Below are 18,843 nucleotides of genomic sequence, written 5' to 3' on the forward strand. Positions count from 1 at the left end.
CAACACTTAAGAAAAACACCACTAAAAATATTAAAAGCAGGAGCTCCGGTGGCAGAGAAAATTAGTTTAAATCCCAGCCCTGCCATGTATGAGCTGTAGCCCTGGCTCCTATTTTTCTACATGCCATTCGTAACTACAGGTTTTACTGCCCCTCCAGACACACATGCCCCTTGGAGAAGTCTGTCCCAACTGCGCCTGGCTCTAGAAAGGGAAAGCCCTTTAGAGTGTGTTACCACCCTTACTCCCCCACTGAACATGTGCAGGTGACCAGTGGGCTGCCATCTTCCATCCCTTCCTCAACTGCTCCTTCCACAAGAATCCCCTATCACAAAACATACCAAGTGTCCTCCCAAAACACGGTTGCTATAGTTTTCATTCATTGCTCTGACCAAACAGAGGCCTAGAGTTAGACACTTTGCTCGTCTTCAGCCCTTGTGGCAACCTCAACGCCAATACAAACCTTTGGGCGCACAATCTCGGACAGACCTCAGAACCCTCCCTGCTGCTACATCCCAGCTGCCCTCAATCCTCCCCTGCTGCCAGAATTACTACTTCCCCATATCGCAACAGCTGTATAATCCCCTCCCAGCTGCACATTCTCAATTAGGTAGATGCCTAGGTTTTGTCTCCGGGCGGGGAAAGCCTCCTCAGCTGAGTGTTATCAAACCCCTTTGTCCACCATAACCTCCCATTCACAAGTGCAACTGTTGGGTGGGCAGCCATCTTGTTACACTTCACACCCCACTACCAAATATCTGTCCAAGTATGGCTATTTGGTAGTTTGAATTTACTACCCTGAGCAGAAGTCTAGTATGAGTTAATTTGTTATTAATTTGTTCAATTTATTGCTCTTGTAGCAACTTCAACTCAAACATAGTGGAAAATTTATGTCTGCCGTCCAGCTATAGCTCAGCTTTCCCTTCCCAGGCAACACTCCCACTCAACTCTCCTATTCATTTCACTGAATATTCTCTCTCAGAGTTATAAGACAGTTCACCTCTGCCAGAGATTTCTAAAGTACATCAGGAGAGGCTTCACAGAGAGGCTGCATTTGACCTGGCCTTTGACAGAGAGATATTTACAGGCAGAGATGGAAGAAAACAGAATTTCAGAAAAAAACAACACTATGAACAAAACTGAGCAGAGGTTTTCAAATGTTAGTGTGTACTGGAATCATGTTGGAAAATGATAAATAACAAATCCAAGACAGTAGTTAACTTTGCTGTGAGAACAAGGGAATACTATCAGGGTATGAAGGAGATTTCAACAACATTGGTAATATTCTATTTCTTAAGCTGTATGGTGCACATATCTGAAATATTTCATACTATACTTTCAAAAATAAATCAGCATGAGAGTCCGTGTAAAATGCAGAGTGCCAGGCATCAGTTCTGATTGGGTAGGCTTAGAAAGGCACTAAGGTATCTGCATTTAACAAGCACCCCAGGAAATTTCTTATACAAGTGCTTCATGGACCACTCTGAAAAACATTGTGATAGAATTTCTTCTCCAAACGGAAAAAGAAAAAATCAATGACATCAGTGCATAAAGCCCAGGGCTGAGAGTCAGAAACCCTGGACCACAGTCTCTGCTCTGCTTCAAATTTGCTACATGTTTTTGTTAGTAGGTTAACTTCTTTAAATACCATTTCCCAAACAGAAAGCCACTTTTATAATCCTTGTTCAGCATGGTAAGAATAAGTTAAATTATGCCTGATGAAACTTTGGAAGACTTTCCAGGAAATGCTTGGTTTCCAGAGAAGATAATGGTTTTTAGAAAACAGCACTCTTTCCTTGAATCAAGTTCTCAGTGATCCGTCTCCAGTGGCAACTTTCATTCAGCTTGAAGCATGTAGCATTAGGACTTTCCATAGAGAAAAACATTAGTGCCTGTCTGGGTGTGTTGAATTCTATCTGCTTAACCAAAAAAAAAAAAAAAAATCCAGAGTGGTAGTTCTCACTTGGGTTGGGGAAAGGGAACACATCAGAGTCACTGGAGAGATTTTCCAAAACATGCAGCCTTCCACCTGTTGCTGTGTGTATCAGTATGGGAAAGAGGACTGGAGAGTTGGGTCCACATTTTTTAAGCACTCCATGTGATTCTGATACATTCCCTGATCTAGAAAGATTCTTGGCCTCCCTCAAGGAACCTGATCCAAGATCTTACACTTTTTCTTGCCAAGAGTTCCTTATATTTACTTCTCACGTATTTCTTCTTTGGTTAGCTCTCACTGAAGGTAGAGGATAATTCACAAGCATCTTGCATATGTATACACAGGGGAATGTAAATAATGACCTTGTTCTCAGGGACTGGGGACCAGCTGGTTAGAAACCTCAGCATCCCCAGGGTTGAAATAATCTCCTGGCCAGATGTTTCCTTCACCGGTTAGAGGAGGGCATGAAGGTCCCAGTGGAAGGCTCTCTGGACCCTACACTTGTCCAGCTGGATCAGCTGCAGGTGGAGCAAATGGGACCCAAGGGTCCCATCAGGTCACCTTGCTAAGTATGACTCAGGCCAGCAGCTCTTTATTTCTTCCTGTCTCTCCCACTTCCCACCGCTCATCTCTGTGGGCAGCCGCCAAACGGGGGAACAAAAGTCAGGCAGGGGGAGGGAGTAGTTCTTAATGGATCCTCCATCTCTTCAGTGGTTTGGGGTCTGGCAGAGATAAACCAGACCTGAAAAAAATGGCTCCTCCCCCTGATGTATTTTGGTTAATGCACTAGCTGCCGAGAAGCAGCCAGGCCTGGAGCAACAAAATCAATTTCCCTCCGCTGAACAACAAGCTTAAACTTAACCCTCACAGCTCTTTCTCTTATGTCTTTTATCCATGGAGCTCAAAATGCTGTTCAGGCTTGGCTTTCTGCCATAAGCAAAGCCCATCTCTGAGGAGTGAGACACCAAGATCTCTGAAGAACTTTGAATAATGATTGTATGCCAAGGGGTGCCTAGAAAATATGATACATTCAAGCAGCCTTCACCATTCCTTCACATCTGATGCAACTTTGACAGGCACCAGTTTCTAAAAAGAAAATGAGAATGACACTTAGTTGGCTGGTATTATGGATGAGGAAGCTGTAGAAATTTAGCAATCTGTCCAATATCCCCAGGGATAACCCTTGTAGCACACCTTGGATCTTGATTCTTTCCATGAGTACTGTCAAATGGAATTTTATTCTTGAACTTTAAAGACCCCCATCTAAGTGTAAACACTGTGACTATGTTCCTATGAGCAATGGTCGATGGGGAATATAAAATAGCAGAATCATATGAGATTAACATGATACTGATGTTTCTATTGCCCCTGTATTATATCTGCTGCTCAATTAAAACTCTCCCCACTCAGTCCACGAGTGTCTAAATCTCCATTACCTACCCACATCTCCCTTCAACAATTTCCTTTGAGTTTCTGGACCTAGAAGGTGAGATCAACCAAAATGTGTTATATGGAGAACCATAAACGTTTTGTGAAAGTCTCACTCAAGCCTAAGATAGGAGGCAAGGTGGGTGTAGGAGCCGGTGTTAATGCTTGGAGTCAGATGGAGGCTGTTGCTACTGACGTTCTAATTCCTAACAGTTAGTCCCTCCTCACCCTCTGCTGGAAATTCTTAGAAAAGCAAGTGAAGCTAAGTTGTCACTCTCAAGTCAGAAGAGAAGAGAACTCAGGGTGCTAATACCTTTGAATGGAAGCCTGGAAAAAAAGCAAAGGATGTGAATGAACCCAGCTTTCACATGACCAACTTATCCCAAAATACACTAACATTGCCTTAACTATACGTTCATTCTTTCTACCATTACTGAATACCTGCTCTGTGCCAGGAACTGAACTGGGCTCTGGGGCTATAAATATGAGTTGTAAGGAGCACCCCTTTCACTTGCCAGCTAAGTGTCACTTCCTGCCTGAAAGAATGTGCCCATAGAACTACCGAGCTAGCCATAGTAAGCCCAAAGAATACAGGTGAAAGGTGAGCCTACTTAAGGTTCATTTGTAATATCTGTGGAGCCCCCAAAGGGGGATAAAGTCATAGGCTTAAACCAGCCTTAATAACTGGTTCTGTACCATGGTTTTGAAGCAGAAGAGAGAAATTAACCCAACGACTTTCCAATGTAGCCAGAAAATCATTAGTAGCTAAAGAGTGGGAAAATTCAGAGATAAGGGAGGTTAGAATGTGAATTCAAATAGGAGAAAAACCATATGATCATCTCAATAGATGCAGAGAAAGCTTTCGACAAAATTCAACACCCATTTATGATAAAAACCCTGTAGAAAGTAGGCATAGAGGGAACTTTCCTCAACATAATAAAGGCCATATATGACAAACCCACAGCCAACATCGTCCTCAATGGTGAAAAACTCAAACCATTTCCACCAAGATCAGGAACAAGACAAGTTTGCCCACTCTCACCACTCTTATTCAACATAGATTTGGAAGTTTTAGTTGCAACAATCAGAGAAGAAAAGGAAATAAAAGGAATCCAAATCGAAAAAGAAGAAGTAAGGCTGTCACTGTTTGCAGATGACATGATAATATACATAGAGAATCCTAAGGATGCTACCAGAAAACTACTAGAGCTAATCAATGAATTTGGTAAAGTAGCAGGATACAAAATTAATGCACAGAAATCTCTGGCATTCCTGTACACTAATGATGAAAAATCTGAAAGTGAAATCAAGAAAACACTCCCATTTACCATTGCAACAAAAAGAATAAAATATCTAGGAATAAACCTACCTAAGGAGACAAAAGATCTGTATGCAGAAAATTATAAGACACTGATGAAAGAAATTAAAGATGATACAAATAGATGGAGAGATATATCATGTTCTTGGATTGGAACAATCAACATTGTGAAAATGACTCTCCTACCCAAAGCAATCTACAGATTCAATGTAATCCCTATCAAACTACCACTGGCATTTTTCACAGAACTAGAACAAAAAATTTCACAATTTGTATTGAAACACAAAAGACCCTGAATAGCCAAAACAATCTTGAGAACAAAAAACGGAGCTGGAGGAATCAGGCTCCCTGAATTCAGACTATACTACAAAGCTACAGTAATCAAGACAGTATGGTACTGGCACAAAAACAGAAATGTAGAGCAATGGAACAGGATAGAAAGCCCAGAGATAAACCCACACACATATGGTCACCTTATCTTTGATAAAGGAGGCAGGAATGTACAGTGGAGTAAGGACAGACTCTTCAATAAGTGGTGCTGGGAAAACTGGACAGGTACATGTAAAAGTATGAGATTAGAACACTCCCTAACACCATACACAAAAATAAGCTCAAAATGGATTAAAGACCTAAATGTAAGGCCATAAACTATCAAACTCTTAGAGGAAAACATAGGCAGAACACTCTATGACATAAATCACAGCAAGATCCTTTTTGACCCACCTCCTAGAGAAATGGAAATAAAACCAAAAATAAACAAATGGGACCTAATGAAACTTCAAAGCTTTTGCATAGCAAAGGAAACCATAAACAAGACCAAAAGGCAACCCTCAGAATGGGAGAATATATTTGCAAATGAAGCAACTGACAAAGGATTAATCTCCAAAATATACAAGCAGCTCATGCAGCTCAATAACAAAAAACCAAACAACCCAATCCAAAAATGGGCAGAAGACCCAAATAGACATTTCTCCAAAGAAGGTATACAGATTGCCAACAAACACATGAAAGAATGCTCAACATCTTTAATCATTAGAGAAATGCAAATCAAAACTACAGTGAGATATCATCTCACACCAGTCAGAATGGCCATCATCAAAAAATCTAGAAACAATAAATGCTGGAGAGGGTGTGGAGAAAAGGGAACACTCTTGAACTGCTGGTGGGAATGTGAATTGGTACAGCCACTATGGAGAACAGTATGGAGGTTCCTTAGAAAACTACAAATAGAACTACCATATGACCCAGCAATCCGACTACTGGGCATATACCCTGAGAAAACCATAATTCAAAAAGAGTCATGTACCAAAATGTTCATTGCAGCTCTATTTACAATAGCCCAGAGATGGAAACAACCTAAGTGTCCATCATCGGATGAATGGATAAAGAAGATGTGGCACATATATACAATGGAATATTACTCAGCCATAAAAAGAAATGAAATAAAGCTATTTGTAATGAGGTGGATAGACCTAGCATCTGTGATACAGAGTGAAGTAAGTCAGAAAGAGAAAGACAAATACCGTATGCTAACACATATATATGGAATTTAAGAAAAAAAATGTCATGAAGAACCTAAGGGTAAGACAGGAATAAAGACAAAGACCTACTAGAGAATGGACTTGTGGATATGGGGAGGTGGAAGGGTAAGCTGTGACAAAGTGAGAGAGAGACATGGACATATATACACTACCAAACGTAAAATAGCTAGCTAGTGGGAAGCAGCCACATAGCACAGGGAGATCAGCTCAGTGCTTTTATTTTTTTTTAAATAAATACAATTTTATTAGTAGCTCCGTGCTTTGTGACCACCTAGAGGGGTGGGATAGGGAGGGTGGGAGGGAGGAAGATGCAAGAGGGAAGAGATATGGGAACATATGTATATGTATAACTGATTCACTTTGTTATAAAGCAGAAACTAACACACCATTGTAAAGCAATTTTACTCCAATAAAGATGTAAAAAACAAAGAAACAACAAAAAAAATACTTTGCACAATGAGTCTAAGGAAAGAGGGAAACAGAAAACATCACCTTAACTGGCACAACAAAGAGAATCTGGTGCTTTTCCTAAGAAGACCAGGAAATTATGATACCTTAGCTCAGTGTTTCTCAACCTTGGCACTACTGACATTTGGGACCAGATACTTCTTTGTGTTGGGGAGTGGGCAGCTGTCTTGTTCTTGTGCATTGTGGGATATTTAACAGCATCCCTCACCTTTATCCACTGATTGTCAGTAGCACCCTCCCCAATTTGTGATAACCAAAAACATCTCAAAGACATTACCAAATGTCCCCTGGTGGGGGATGATGTATGTAAGGAATCAGCCCCTGTTGAGAGGCACTGTCTTAGCTCATCACTAACATCTCACCCCAAGGCCGCATGAATGCAGTCATTGGAGAGAAGAAAGAAAATTAGGATCTGGGTTATCTTGCCAATGAACAAATTTAAGGAAAGAAAGGAAGTGAACAAGAGAGAGGTCACTGTCATTTGCTTACAGCCACAGGGCAACTTAGTGAAAGCCAGAAGTGGGATCCAAGTTTCCTGGCTCCAGGCACCCACATTGCGCTGCTAATGGAGATGACAGTGATAATGAATAATGATTCTAAAACTTTAGGAACAGCAGCAACAAACTTCAGCAATAGGTTCTACCAGCACATTTTTCCACTGCCCCAACTAGGTGTAAAATAGATGCGTATTCACGCACACATTTGCCTGTCTGTCTTAAACTTGCTTTTTCTTCTCCGTTCAGATTAAACTGCTCCCATTGCTTTCCCACAGTCTGCCATTTTTGCATTTTGCTCTTTCCTAGCCCATCCACACACTGCCAGCATCCAGGTCTCCTGCACTAAATTTAGAGGGAGGCTGAATGAGGGAAAAGCTAAGTAGGGTGCATCAGGGCCATAGGAAACCTGGATAGTCTGCTAATGGCTACTAGACAGGGCTAGCCTTAGATGTTGTCAAATAAGCAGTCACCTGAAGTCTGCCTGGTACCTAGCATTTCATTATTAGAGATGTATTTTTTGGTGAGGACTGTACATTAAATTCTTATTAGTAATTAACACCTGTGTGTATGTGTTTATCAGATCACTGTCCTCTGAGATAACTCTCAGAGAGCAGGGATCTTAGAGGTCAAGTTTATTTTGGAGCAGTAATACTAGAGTATAAGTTGCTGCCCCTGGAAAGCAGACCTGGATAATATTCTTCAATGGGTACTCTGCAGGGAGAAGAAGGTGATGAAAATCAGGGCTAAAAAAACCAGATATCAACTCTGTCTACTAGCCAATCTTGCTGAGAATAAAACCCTGATGTAGATTGCACTTTGGGGAGTCCCAGGCTAGGTGTTTCAAACGAGTCCCCATTCATAGCCCTAGAGATGGACAAAGGGGAGAAGCTGAGTGGATTTCCCCATGAGACAACATCCCCACTACCCACACCCCTGCAAAGCTCCCCAACCTACCCAATCCCAGCAACACCGTCTTACCTCCCACGAACTGTGCGGCTCCCATGCAACGTCCCATCATTCTGGAGATGAGTTCCTCCATGCAGCAGCCTAGGACAGCAGCCATTGCCACCAGGAGCAGCAGAGCACAGCCAGCACCTGTCACCACTGTGCACATCTGCCAGGCCAGGCTTGGGATGGCACTGAAGCTGGCATAGCGCCCACACTCTTCCACCATGATCAGACTCTGCCCCTCTCCCCTCACAGGGTAGTTGCACCTCCGGAATGTGCTGAATGACACTGGCTTCCCCAGCTGGGATCCAAAGAGCCAGTAAGGCAGGAAGTAACTGGTAGAACTGGCCACAGCGGTAACAAGGGACAGGAAGGCCCAGAGGGTCCCCGCCAGGGTCAGGCTGCTCCGCATGGTCCCAGGTTTCTCTGCGGGGATGGGGAGATGAGTTGGGTCACAGCACCAAATGTAGAAAGTTATCATGTAGGCTTCATTGGCCTAGTTTTCATCTGCCTGGCCAGTCCTGGGGCTCAGTCATGTGCTTCTTGGCCCTTACTTCTGGATAAGATTCTTGTCTCAAGGACCATTTGGGTCCCTATGGGATTCTGCTCTGCAGCACTTTTCCCATCTTCCCTTCCTTCCGCCTGATTCAGAGTTCTATGGTCTCTAGGCTGCCATGGAAGAAGTGTAGAACTGAATTAGTGACTGTTTTGCCCACTCCAAGGCAGCCTGAGCAGACAGCTTTTAGCTCTTGACATACAGCTTGGAACAAGTGACAGGACGGAAGTCTGAATCAAACCAAGGCTCTCTGGAGAGACCCCAACTTCTGGTGGGATGGCCTTGTTGACCTGAAGGCCTGGAAGGAGGCAGTGTCTCAGGAGGGCCAGGAACCAAGTTGTTTTCAGAGAGTTAAGAAAGAAGGAAGATAACTCACAGGGCCTGCCTCTGCTCCAAGGGAGAAGAGGGAAGGAGAGCTCACCATGGAGTTAGAGGATGTGCCCATTTGACCTTGGTAGGATGTCCAGGAGAGCATTAATGTGGGCTTTCACAGTACTACATCAGCTAGGTTAAAATGGGTAAATAAAATAAGGGGTGCCTAGTCTCATACCCTTTGCTTATCACTGAGTGAGCACTGTTCAGTCACTTTTTCCCAAAATCAAAATGGGAGGCACCTTCCCAACCAGTGACAGTTGTCTAACACTAGGCTGTCTACCAAGAAAACCTGTCTGGTCCTTTGCTGAATAAAGTTAAGAAAGCATCTCATCTCTCTGAATTGGATCAGGTACCCCCTGCCTGGCAGCAGGAACATAGATCTATAGCTGTAAGAGCCTTTCAAGGTGCCTTTTGGAACAAGTCATCTCAGATTCAAGACAGTGAGAGTCTTTTTAGATCTAATCTCCTCAGCCCAGCTCACAGATGGTTTTCACAGACCCCTCTGTCAAAAATCAACCACTTCCCTCCCAACTCCATTAATCTGCCATTGCTTTCTGGCCTGTTTCTCAATGAGGGCAGCCAGAGACCACACTGAAGCTTGCTGACAGCACTGTGAACATCTCCAGCAAGCAGACGGTGGAGTTTGTTTCAGAAACTTCTCCATGATTCATCACCACTGCTTAAAGTTACAGGTGGTGGGAGAGGGGTTCATCGGTGGGGGACTGAATGCACGGGAATTACGGGAACTGGCTATATTGCCAGTTTGGGACATTGTCAGGAGCAAGCAGCAGTTGTACTCAGGGTCTCAAGGACCTTGCCCAGCCATGAGCTCTGTCATAACCATCATCAAACAGTACCTGGCACAGAGCTGGCACTGCAATCCATATTTGTTTAATGAAACCCATTTTATAGAAACATCCAATTTCCAGGCTGGCAGGGATCTTAATGAATCACCTAATTCAACCTTCTTGTTTTACATATGGGGGAGTACAGCCTTGTAAAGGGGGAAATAATTTTCCCCAAGTCACAGAGTAAGTTAGCAAGCAGCCACACTGGAATAAGAAACCCAATCTGCAGATTCCTAGGTCAGTACTTTTGTACTACACAGTGCTAATCACCCCCCTGCCCTATCACTTTACAGATGGAAATATGGAGAGGAAATGATTTACCCAAGGGTAAAGAACTAGTGAAGTACACTGGCCGGACTAGAGCCCAGTTATTTGATTCTTAGTATAATGCTCTTTTTTCACTCCACCACAATTCCCCTCCTGATACATACGTATTGTGTGCTATGTGTTTTGCGCAGGAAGGGAGCAGAGATCATAAATTGCAGGTGCTTACTTTGGAATGTTAGGGCTTCGGGAAGAGAGTGCCCTGAGCTGGGCCCCAGGGAATAAGGCTTTGTGCCTGGGAGTGGAGGGAATGAGAGAAAGATGTGATGAGGGATTGAAAGCCAACAGGAGGAGAAGTGGAACTAGTTTTGAGTAATTGCTGTTAGAAAGCAGGTACGCTTGGACGCAATGAGGTAATGCCTCTGCTTGCTATATTAGAGCATGTAAGATTATGGAAAATGCAAGCAGCCCTCTTTTATGAACTTACTTCTTGGTGAAGAAGCCCAGGCCAGAGGATGAGAGGAAACAAGCTGATAAACAGCTGCTGGCTGTAGCATCGTATTCCCTTCCAAGTCCATTATTTCATGTGCTCTGCCCAACAATCTTCTTAGGTTGGTAAGAAAGGTATGAATAGTACCCCCAGTTTACAAATGAGCAAATTGAGGGTCAGAAAGCTAAGTGACTTGCCCAAGGTTACACAGTGATACAATGGCAGAGCCATAATTTCCCACTTCTCCTTCACCTGCAATTTTCCCCCATATTCTTCCTCATCACCCCAAAACTGTTTCAATGAAAAGCCTCCATGGTTTCCCACCCATGATGCCAAAACTGTTTAAGGATGGCAAAAGAATTAGAGGGGAAGGACAGGGAAGGTAGGGGGAAGGCCACTTTCTCTAAGCAGCATGGAACCGTTAGGACCCGGGTATTCACTGTTTCAAGTTTGTAGTCAAAACTAACCCCATATGTCCCCCACAAATGTCATCACCTTGAGATCAGAAGTACCGGTATGACAGCCAGTAGAAGGGCAGAGAGCTTAAGGCAGAGAAAGGGACCATATCAGTGAGTGGTACCTACAACTATACTAAAATAGGAGGAGGGCTTCTGACATAAGGTTATCACCATCCGTGGCAAAGCAGGATGTTTAAAAAACTACAAGACTGCCAACCACTGTTACCATAATTTCATTTTTAAAAAATGGCATTTCGAAGCCAAGAGGTAGGAAGGCAGAATTACAAAATTCCTTTTAAATAAAATAGGTTTAGCTTTAGAAAAAATCATTGGCCTTCAGAATTTAAATACTTTCAACTTCAGGAAAAACTCATTGTCCTTACTTCATTTAGAATGAGGATGTCCAACCATGCTAGTTCACTTGGGACTGAAGGATGTGGGATTGTCAAGGATGAAACTAGGAAAGTCCCAAACTTGGATGGGTTAGTCATTCTCTTTAGGACTAGAAGTGTGGTGAGTCAGCACTATCCACGGACAGCAAGTTGAGAATCACTGCCACAGATAATTTTCTCATGTTCTCTCTCCAGGACCTAAACGATATGAAGTCAAAAGTGACCATGGAATTAAATAATGGAGAGATGAAATCTTTATATTTTGAAGGTAAACCTTTCTGAATCATAAGCTTGACTTCATGTAGTCAAGAAAGAGAGGTCAGGAATCCAGTTGCTCAATATTTTCTGTTCACAAAATAAGCCCCAGCCCAGCTTCTCCTATGGCCAGATAAGGAGGCAATGGGCCACGTGGAGTCTGCATGTACATTGCTACATGTTCACATGTACAGACAGGGAAGTGCATTCAAGCAAATGCTTTGAGTTACTGCACCACCTGCAATGGAGTAACCTCCCTTCATGACAGCCCTCCAAAGCAATCCAAGTTCATTCCCAGGGGCTATCCAAGTCTCTTTACATTCACATTAATAAAAGTCACACACAACGCTATACTTCACTCTATCTTTATCCCTCTTGTGTATTTCATGTAGCAATCGCTTTTTTCCCCTGTCCTGGAATGCCTAGCCACAGAGCCACACTGGATTTCAGAAACCAAGAACTCACCCTGGTACTCCTGCTAAGTGGTCCAGTAACCAGGTATTGATAGGATTGCTATTGACCCCCTTTCTTTGGTTACATGGTCCCTCACCCTTAGTTGCTCTATCTCCTAAATGGGTCAGTTGTATGAGATGCAGTGAGTGTGGCTAGAAAGTTATAACGACCAGGGTAGAAGTATGAGGTCTGTTCTAAATTTGTTGTTCTTACTAAAGACTAGTGGTAAAGATACAGTGGTCATTCTAACACAGACTCATGGATAGAGGTCATTTCAACCTGTAAGATGCAGGAAACCCACCTAAGCCATACATGCCAAACAGTTATCTATATTGCTTTCAAGGAACACTAGAGAAGAGAACTCTACAATTTTTCTCAGTAGCTTGATAACTCTCACTGTCAATAAATCATTTGTTATGTCTCATTTTAAACCGTTTTCTGGTGCAACTTAAGGCCAATTCCTTTGGTCCGGGCCTCAGAGGGAATGGAGAACAGCTTGGCCACTGTCCTCCAGACGAGAGCCCTTCATCAACACAGATTAATTCAGATTGCTGGTAGCTTACCTTTAGACTTTTTCTCCCCAAATGAGCACTCCACCTCACCCTGTGGTGTCTCATTGCCAAGACTGTAATCATTTGTTCTCACCTTTTCACTCCCATGTGTACCTACTCATATGTGGGCACTTACTTAGTTAGTATCAGTGAAACTGGAAACATTGCTCTTATATTTTTCTTGGTGGAGAAAAGCAAACCAAATTCTTCCAATACCATACCTCCTCCCCAGCCCCCACAGAAAAAGACTCAAATCCTTTTGTTCCCACTCAAGCTTGTCATACAACTTCTGGGTTAAGGACAGTGCTATCTTGGCTAACAGGGTCCAGGCAAAGAAGCCAACCAGTTAATGACCAGAATATGAAGTGGTCAGAAAGGGGGTCTCTGACTTGCATCTGCTGAGGAAAACGTGACTACAACACTACCGGTTTTGGACTGCTTTGTGAAGAGCAGCTTTGTTGGCAAAGGAATATGAACGGACTTTCTCCTCACGCCCCTAGACTGTGCACATAGCCTACCTGCCAACCCTTTTACAGATACATCATGCTCAGTGTTGAGACTTTAGGAAATAAGCAATATGCACAGGCACATGGTTCCAGTGGGTAAATAGAGTCCTACTCCAGAGAAATGTCTTGCCATTGTATCAAATTGGATATATAAGCAACCTGACCATTCTAGATCTTTCTGCTTCAGACGCAGCCTCAAAAAGAATCTACGACCACTTCCCAAACATTTCTCTCTTTATTTTCTGCCACCTGAGTTCCCCAGAAGTTTCTCCTCCTCTGTACATCTCCACAATGGGGGTGTCTCCAGGTTCTCCTGTGTCTGAAATCATCTCATGATTTATCTACTCCCAGAACTTTGTTTCCCATTTGCATACCAGTGACTTGAAGAAGACCTCACTTTTTATACGCTTTATTGAGGTATAATTGATATATGAAAACGTGTACATATTCAATGTATACATCTCTCTGAGCTTGGACATATGCCTACATCTGTAACACCATCACCACAGTCAAGGTACTAAATATATTCATAAACTTCAAAAAGTTCCTTGTATTGTTTTGTGGGTTTGTGTGTGTGCTAAGAACACTTAACATGAGATCTATCCTCATAATGAATTTTGAAGCGCATATTGTTAACTATAGGTACAAAGTTGTACAGAAGATCTCTAGAAGTTATTCATCTAGTGTAATTGAAATGTAAACAACTCCTTGTTCCCCCTCCCTCCAGCCCCGGCACCCACCATTCTACTCTATGCTTAAGAAGACCTTGCTTTCAGTCTAAGTCTTGTCTGTCAAATCCTCAGCTTTCTTGCTTGCTGATTGTCTTTCTAAGCCTTCTCCCTCCTTCCATCCTCTTTTAGTCTGGGGTAGAAAGACTAGCAAAACTAGCTGTGTTGGGTTTGTTTATTTATTTATTTGCATTGCTCCATCCTGAGGTGAAGATGTCCACAAGCAGGTAAGGCACGAGGAGGCAGGAAGCCAGGGAGTGAGTGCAGAGACAGGACCAACCAAGTCATCAACAACCTAGAAGGCCAATTCTAAATAATCAAGTTGGCCAGGCAGAGACAGAGAGAGCCCATAAAAAGAACCTCCATGTCAAGTCCTGGGCTATTCCCCTTCTCCCGGGTCTGAGGTTAGAAAGGTGGGAATTGGAATGATTTCCCTAAATTTCATATGAGCTTCTCCCTTCTTTGTAAAAAAAAAAAAAATACTGCTCACTGAGCTCTCTGTCTTGTCTTCTGCTTTGGAAAGTGGCATATCAATTAGAGATCTTCACCCCAGTTCTTATTCTGGCTGGAACGATGCCACCACCTTTAGTGATCAATTGATTGGCTAGGAGTCCTATCTCACTACTCCAACCAGCCTGCTCTGGCAAGACACTGTTAAGTCCTATCAACAATGGACTAACTGGTAAAGCATTTCCTCACACCCTTAGGTTCATAGCCCCAGGCCTGCTATTGTTGCCCAGGAGTCCCTCTACCCATGGCCTCAATAGTGAATAAAATGCCACCATAGTCAACCTCCCCCATTCAGTGAATCTGGCCAGTGTAGGCAGAAGGTGGGCTGAAGGCTTCTCCTCTCACTTCAGCAGACATGAGAGGCAGCCTGGCATATGAGGGTGTTTTTCAAAATGGGGTCCCTAACGCCTCTGCATCAGAATCACCTTCAATGCTTTTCCAAAATGCAGACTGTCACACCCTTTTAGGATTCACTGAATTAAATTTTATGGGATTTTCATTTTTCAAAAATCCTCAATTGATTCTAATGGAAATTAATAATTGAGAAATACTCTTTTAATGGACAAGAGTCCAGATTTTAGAATCCAGATCTGGGATAGGGTCTTAAGGTCTGCCCCTTACAGGTTATATGAACTTGAAAGGATCAATTAAAACCTCTGAGTTTTAGTTTCATCTATAAAATGGAGATGATGGAACATAAAGTTCAAGTGAAGTAACATCTGTGCTATGTATACCTAACACCAGGATAGGTGTTCATTCCCCCACCTATCAGAGAAGACTCCATTCTCCCATAAGTAAAAGAGAAGACTCAAAGTCACCCAAGAAGTAGAATATCATTCCTCTCCCCTTTCTCTGCTAACCAGTATTTCAGTGATTTCTCCTCACCCCTCGACTTCTTTCTGTTTTCTGTTTCCCACCACAAAACAGAATCATTTGGCCCAGTGTTCCTTTCAAGAATGGATTTATAGTTAAACTATTTCAGGTTTTTCTGGAAATCATCATACTTTGGCACACAGTAGGAACTCAAATATTTACTGAGCTAATGCAATCTTTTATTTCCAGCCCAACTCACTTTAACATCTGCATTTCAGTTTAACCCCAGCACCCCATTTCAGTACCATAACCCCAATTTAGGCAAGTCTAAGAGATCAACCCAGCATATCAGCAAACCCAATCCACTTTTATTTCAATAGACAGGTCAGAACAAAATCCTTCCCTCCACTCCCAGAGACATGGACTTCCTCTCCTCAAATTACCATCTCTCCTGGGGAAACCAACTAGCATTTAACCCTTAGGTCTTCACACCATGTCAATATGAAATAGGAATTCAGCCCTGATTCCTCTTAGCCTCTGTGCAAACAACAGACTTGAGGAAGTAAAAATGCACCAGGCTGCCTTTGGGAAGAAAACAGATTCTCTGAGCTGTGAGATGAAAGGACAGGAAGCCTGAGAAAGGAAGGGGAGAAGGGGGGGTTGAGCAAAGGGAGAGCAAACAGTTTCTTATCCAGCTGTTTCAATTGCATTTGGCCCAAGTTGCAAATTTACCTTCTGACCACGAAGGCTGATTGACTTGTTTCCTCTCTTCGGACTCAGATCTGAGAAACAACTTCTTACAGCTTGTCAGAAGGGGATGGGAATCCCAGCTGCTCTTTGCAGTGATGCCTGAAAATCTTGCTTTACCTTTGGGAGAGAGGGGCGGAGTCCAACCTAATGGGAATTAACTCCAAACACGCTGGAGGCTTCAAAGTCAGCCTCAGACATGCAGGTACTTGAAGTAGCTTAGCGGGCACTGAGTCCCCCACCTCCATCCTCACAGCTGCCAAGTTAGCTGTGTGTGAGTGTGTGAGTGTGTGTGTGTGTGTGCCCACACTTGAACTGCATATCTATCTCACTTCCTCACCTGTTACCCAAATGCCTGCTGAGGAATAGAGGTTCTCCCTAACTTCCAAAGCCCTAAATAATCTCACCATGTATATTAGGTAGCACCTAATGTGGCTGGAAACAACTCAGAAGACACATGCCTGAAGGGAGTAAGACAGAATAACCTCTTTTTCCCAAACTGATTTCCACTATGTGATAGGGAAGGCGCTCCCACAGAGCAACCTATGGCTCAAAGATATGACAAGATTACATTTCAGAAACTTAAAATCACACATTGAAAGAGCTTAACAATACCTTTTAAAAAAATAACAGTACTGCCAAAAGTCAGTGTCTAACTTATCCCAAAGCACCAATAACCGTTTTTGTGATTGAGAAAAGAGCTGAGAAGACTGGAGATTAATGGAGCTTTGCCTAACACTCTGCTCCAACCTGATGTCATCTCTCCCACCTATAATGTCCCTGGCACTCCATATTTATTTTGGTAAACTTATTACCTTCTACCTTGTATTAGTTTTTTTGCATATATGTCTCATTTCACCTCTGAGTTGCCTTGTGAACAGGGAACTTTGCTGAACAAAATGAGTTAGAAGAAGGAATGGTAGCTAGCTTAACTTAACAGAGCATACTAGACTGATCCAAAACATCTTCGCTTCCATAATGGTCCACTTGCCTTCTCAGAATGCAATGAAGTTATCAAGTTTGTTATCTAGCATTTTGTTGTAACAATTCAAAATATGAGAGTAAATGAACCAGCAGTTTAGCACATTCATTGTGCGCTGATAATTTTATGTAGTTGCTGAAGGTTTTCCTGCAGGCATCCTCTCTTTTATCAGTGATAAAGGCTTACATTCTTCTATGCCTGCTTTTGTCTATCTTGCTACTTTCCATCAGTAGTTCCTAACCATTTTTTCTGCCCCAACACACTGATAAACCACATTCCCATCTGTAATAATGGCTTACTATGTCAGTTTCTGGGGGAGCAAGAGATGACCCCATAGGTGGAATGTCAGACTTTCAGCAATATAAGCTCCCGAGATAAGTTTTATAATCTCCCTGATCGTGTCCCCTTAAGAACGACGGCTTCAGATATAGGGCTATATAAAAAGAAATGCTAGACCCTCTCTCATTGAAAATAGTCAGTATTGGGCTTCCCTGGTGGCACAGTTGTTGAGAGTCCACCTGCCGATGCAGGGGACGCGGGTTCGTGTCCTGGTCCCTGGAGGATCCCAGCCAGCGGAGTGGCTGGGCCTGTGAGCCATAGGCCGCTGGGCCTGCACGTCCGGAGCCTGGGCTCCGCAGTGGGAGAGGCCACAACAGTGGGAGGCCCACGTGCTGCAAAAAATAAATAAATAAATAAATAAAAGTCAGTATTAACAGACACATAATAACTGTGTGTGAGACATGGATGATAATTTTGTCATCAGAAAGATAGTGATTCCACTCTATGCACTGATAAACATTGCCTTTTGCTTAGTGGCTACACCTGACATTTGGGTAACTGATCCCTATTTGCAACTCTAAGAGCTCATTTTTACTTACGTCTTTTTATCCTCTTTTCCCTGTGCCTCCAGTTTCCTTAAGTAAATACTATGGAAACTTAAATGTATGCTAAATAATGATCAAATTTATTGGGTAAAGTTTTGCTTTCTGTTGTTAATTTAACAGTTGATAGTGGTCTCAGAAAAAAAATTGCTGGTATCTTGTGGCTCTTGATATATTTTCATCTAAAAATGCTTTTCAGCCCTGCTTCCAGAAGATCATATGGGAAGGATTGAGAAGGGAACACTTCTTGTTATTTATTTAGGGGATAGGATGATATGTAATATTTTAATAATGCTAAAATGGGCATTGGTCAGGGACCCAGGGAATACCTACATTCTGCCTTTGATCAGTATGGAATAAGAGATCCTGCAAAGACAAGATATGGTGATAGGTGATTCTGATACATATCCCCAACCCCCATTCCTAGTTCACAAAACACTGCTCTATACAATAGAATTTCCCAAGCAAAATCAACACTCCCACGACATTTTGCAGTCTAGACAAGGGGTCAGCAAGCCAGAGCCTGTGCTATGCACCAAATCCAATAGGCTGCCTGTTTTTATAGTTTTATTGGCATAGAGCCACAACTTATTCATTTATGTATCATCTATGGCTGTTTTCATGCTACAACTGCAAAGTTGAATAGTTGTGACAAAGATCTTATGCTCCACAAAGCCTAAAATATTTACTCTTTAGCTATTTACAAAAAAAAATGCTGACCACTGGTTTAGACCCACACCGATAGATTATAGTAGAGACATTAAGTTAATTGTTATGAGAAAGGCATTGAAAAAGGAGGAAGGGAAAGTGAAATAAAGAGAAGTGCTGCTTGCTTTCAGCTTTGTTAAGGTGCCAGTCAACCCTTGCCAGTCCTTTAGAATCTGTGAAGTTAACAACGCAC

General features: G+C 42.7%; 1 protein-coding gene across 2 annotated transcripts in view; it reads right to left on the bottom strand.

The window, feature by feature from the left end:
* Positions 1-16,198, bottom strand: part of LHFPL1 (LHFPL tetraspan subfamily member 1) — a gene marked incomplete at its 3' end in the record, with an annotated part of 51,796 nt that extends 35,598 nt beyond the window's left edge. The window contains exons 1-2 of one of the 2 annotated variants that reach the window (XM_082610400.1): positions 16,065-16,198; positions 8,164-8,559 (exon numbers count right to left, since the gene is read on the bottom strand). In XM_082610400.1, the coding sequence (XP_082466526.1) occupies positions 8,164-8,545 (382 nt within the window). In that variant the 5' untranslated portion in view covers positions 8,546-8,559; positions 16,065-16,198. Of the gene's footprint in view, positions 1-8,163; positions 8,641-16,064 lie in introns of those variants that run through there. The other variant, XM_082610399.1, reaches the window with a different exon arrangement.
* Between the last annotated feature and the right edge of the window lie 2,645 nt (positions 16,199-18,843).

Source organism: Mesoplodon mirus (assembly GCF_964341445.2).
Source record: "Mesoplodon mirus genome assembly, chromosome: X".
Classification (NCBI taxonomy): Eukaryota; Metazoa; Chordata; class Mammalia; order Artiodactyla; family Ziphiidae; genus Mesoplodon; species Mesoplodon mirus.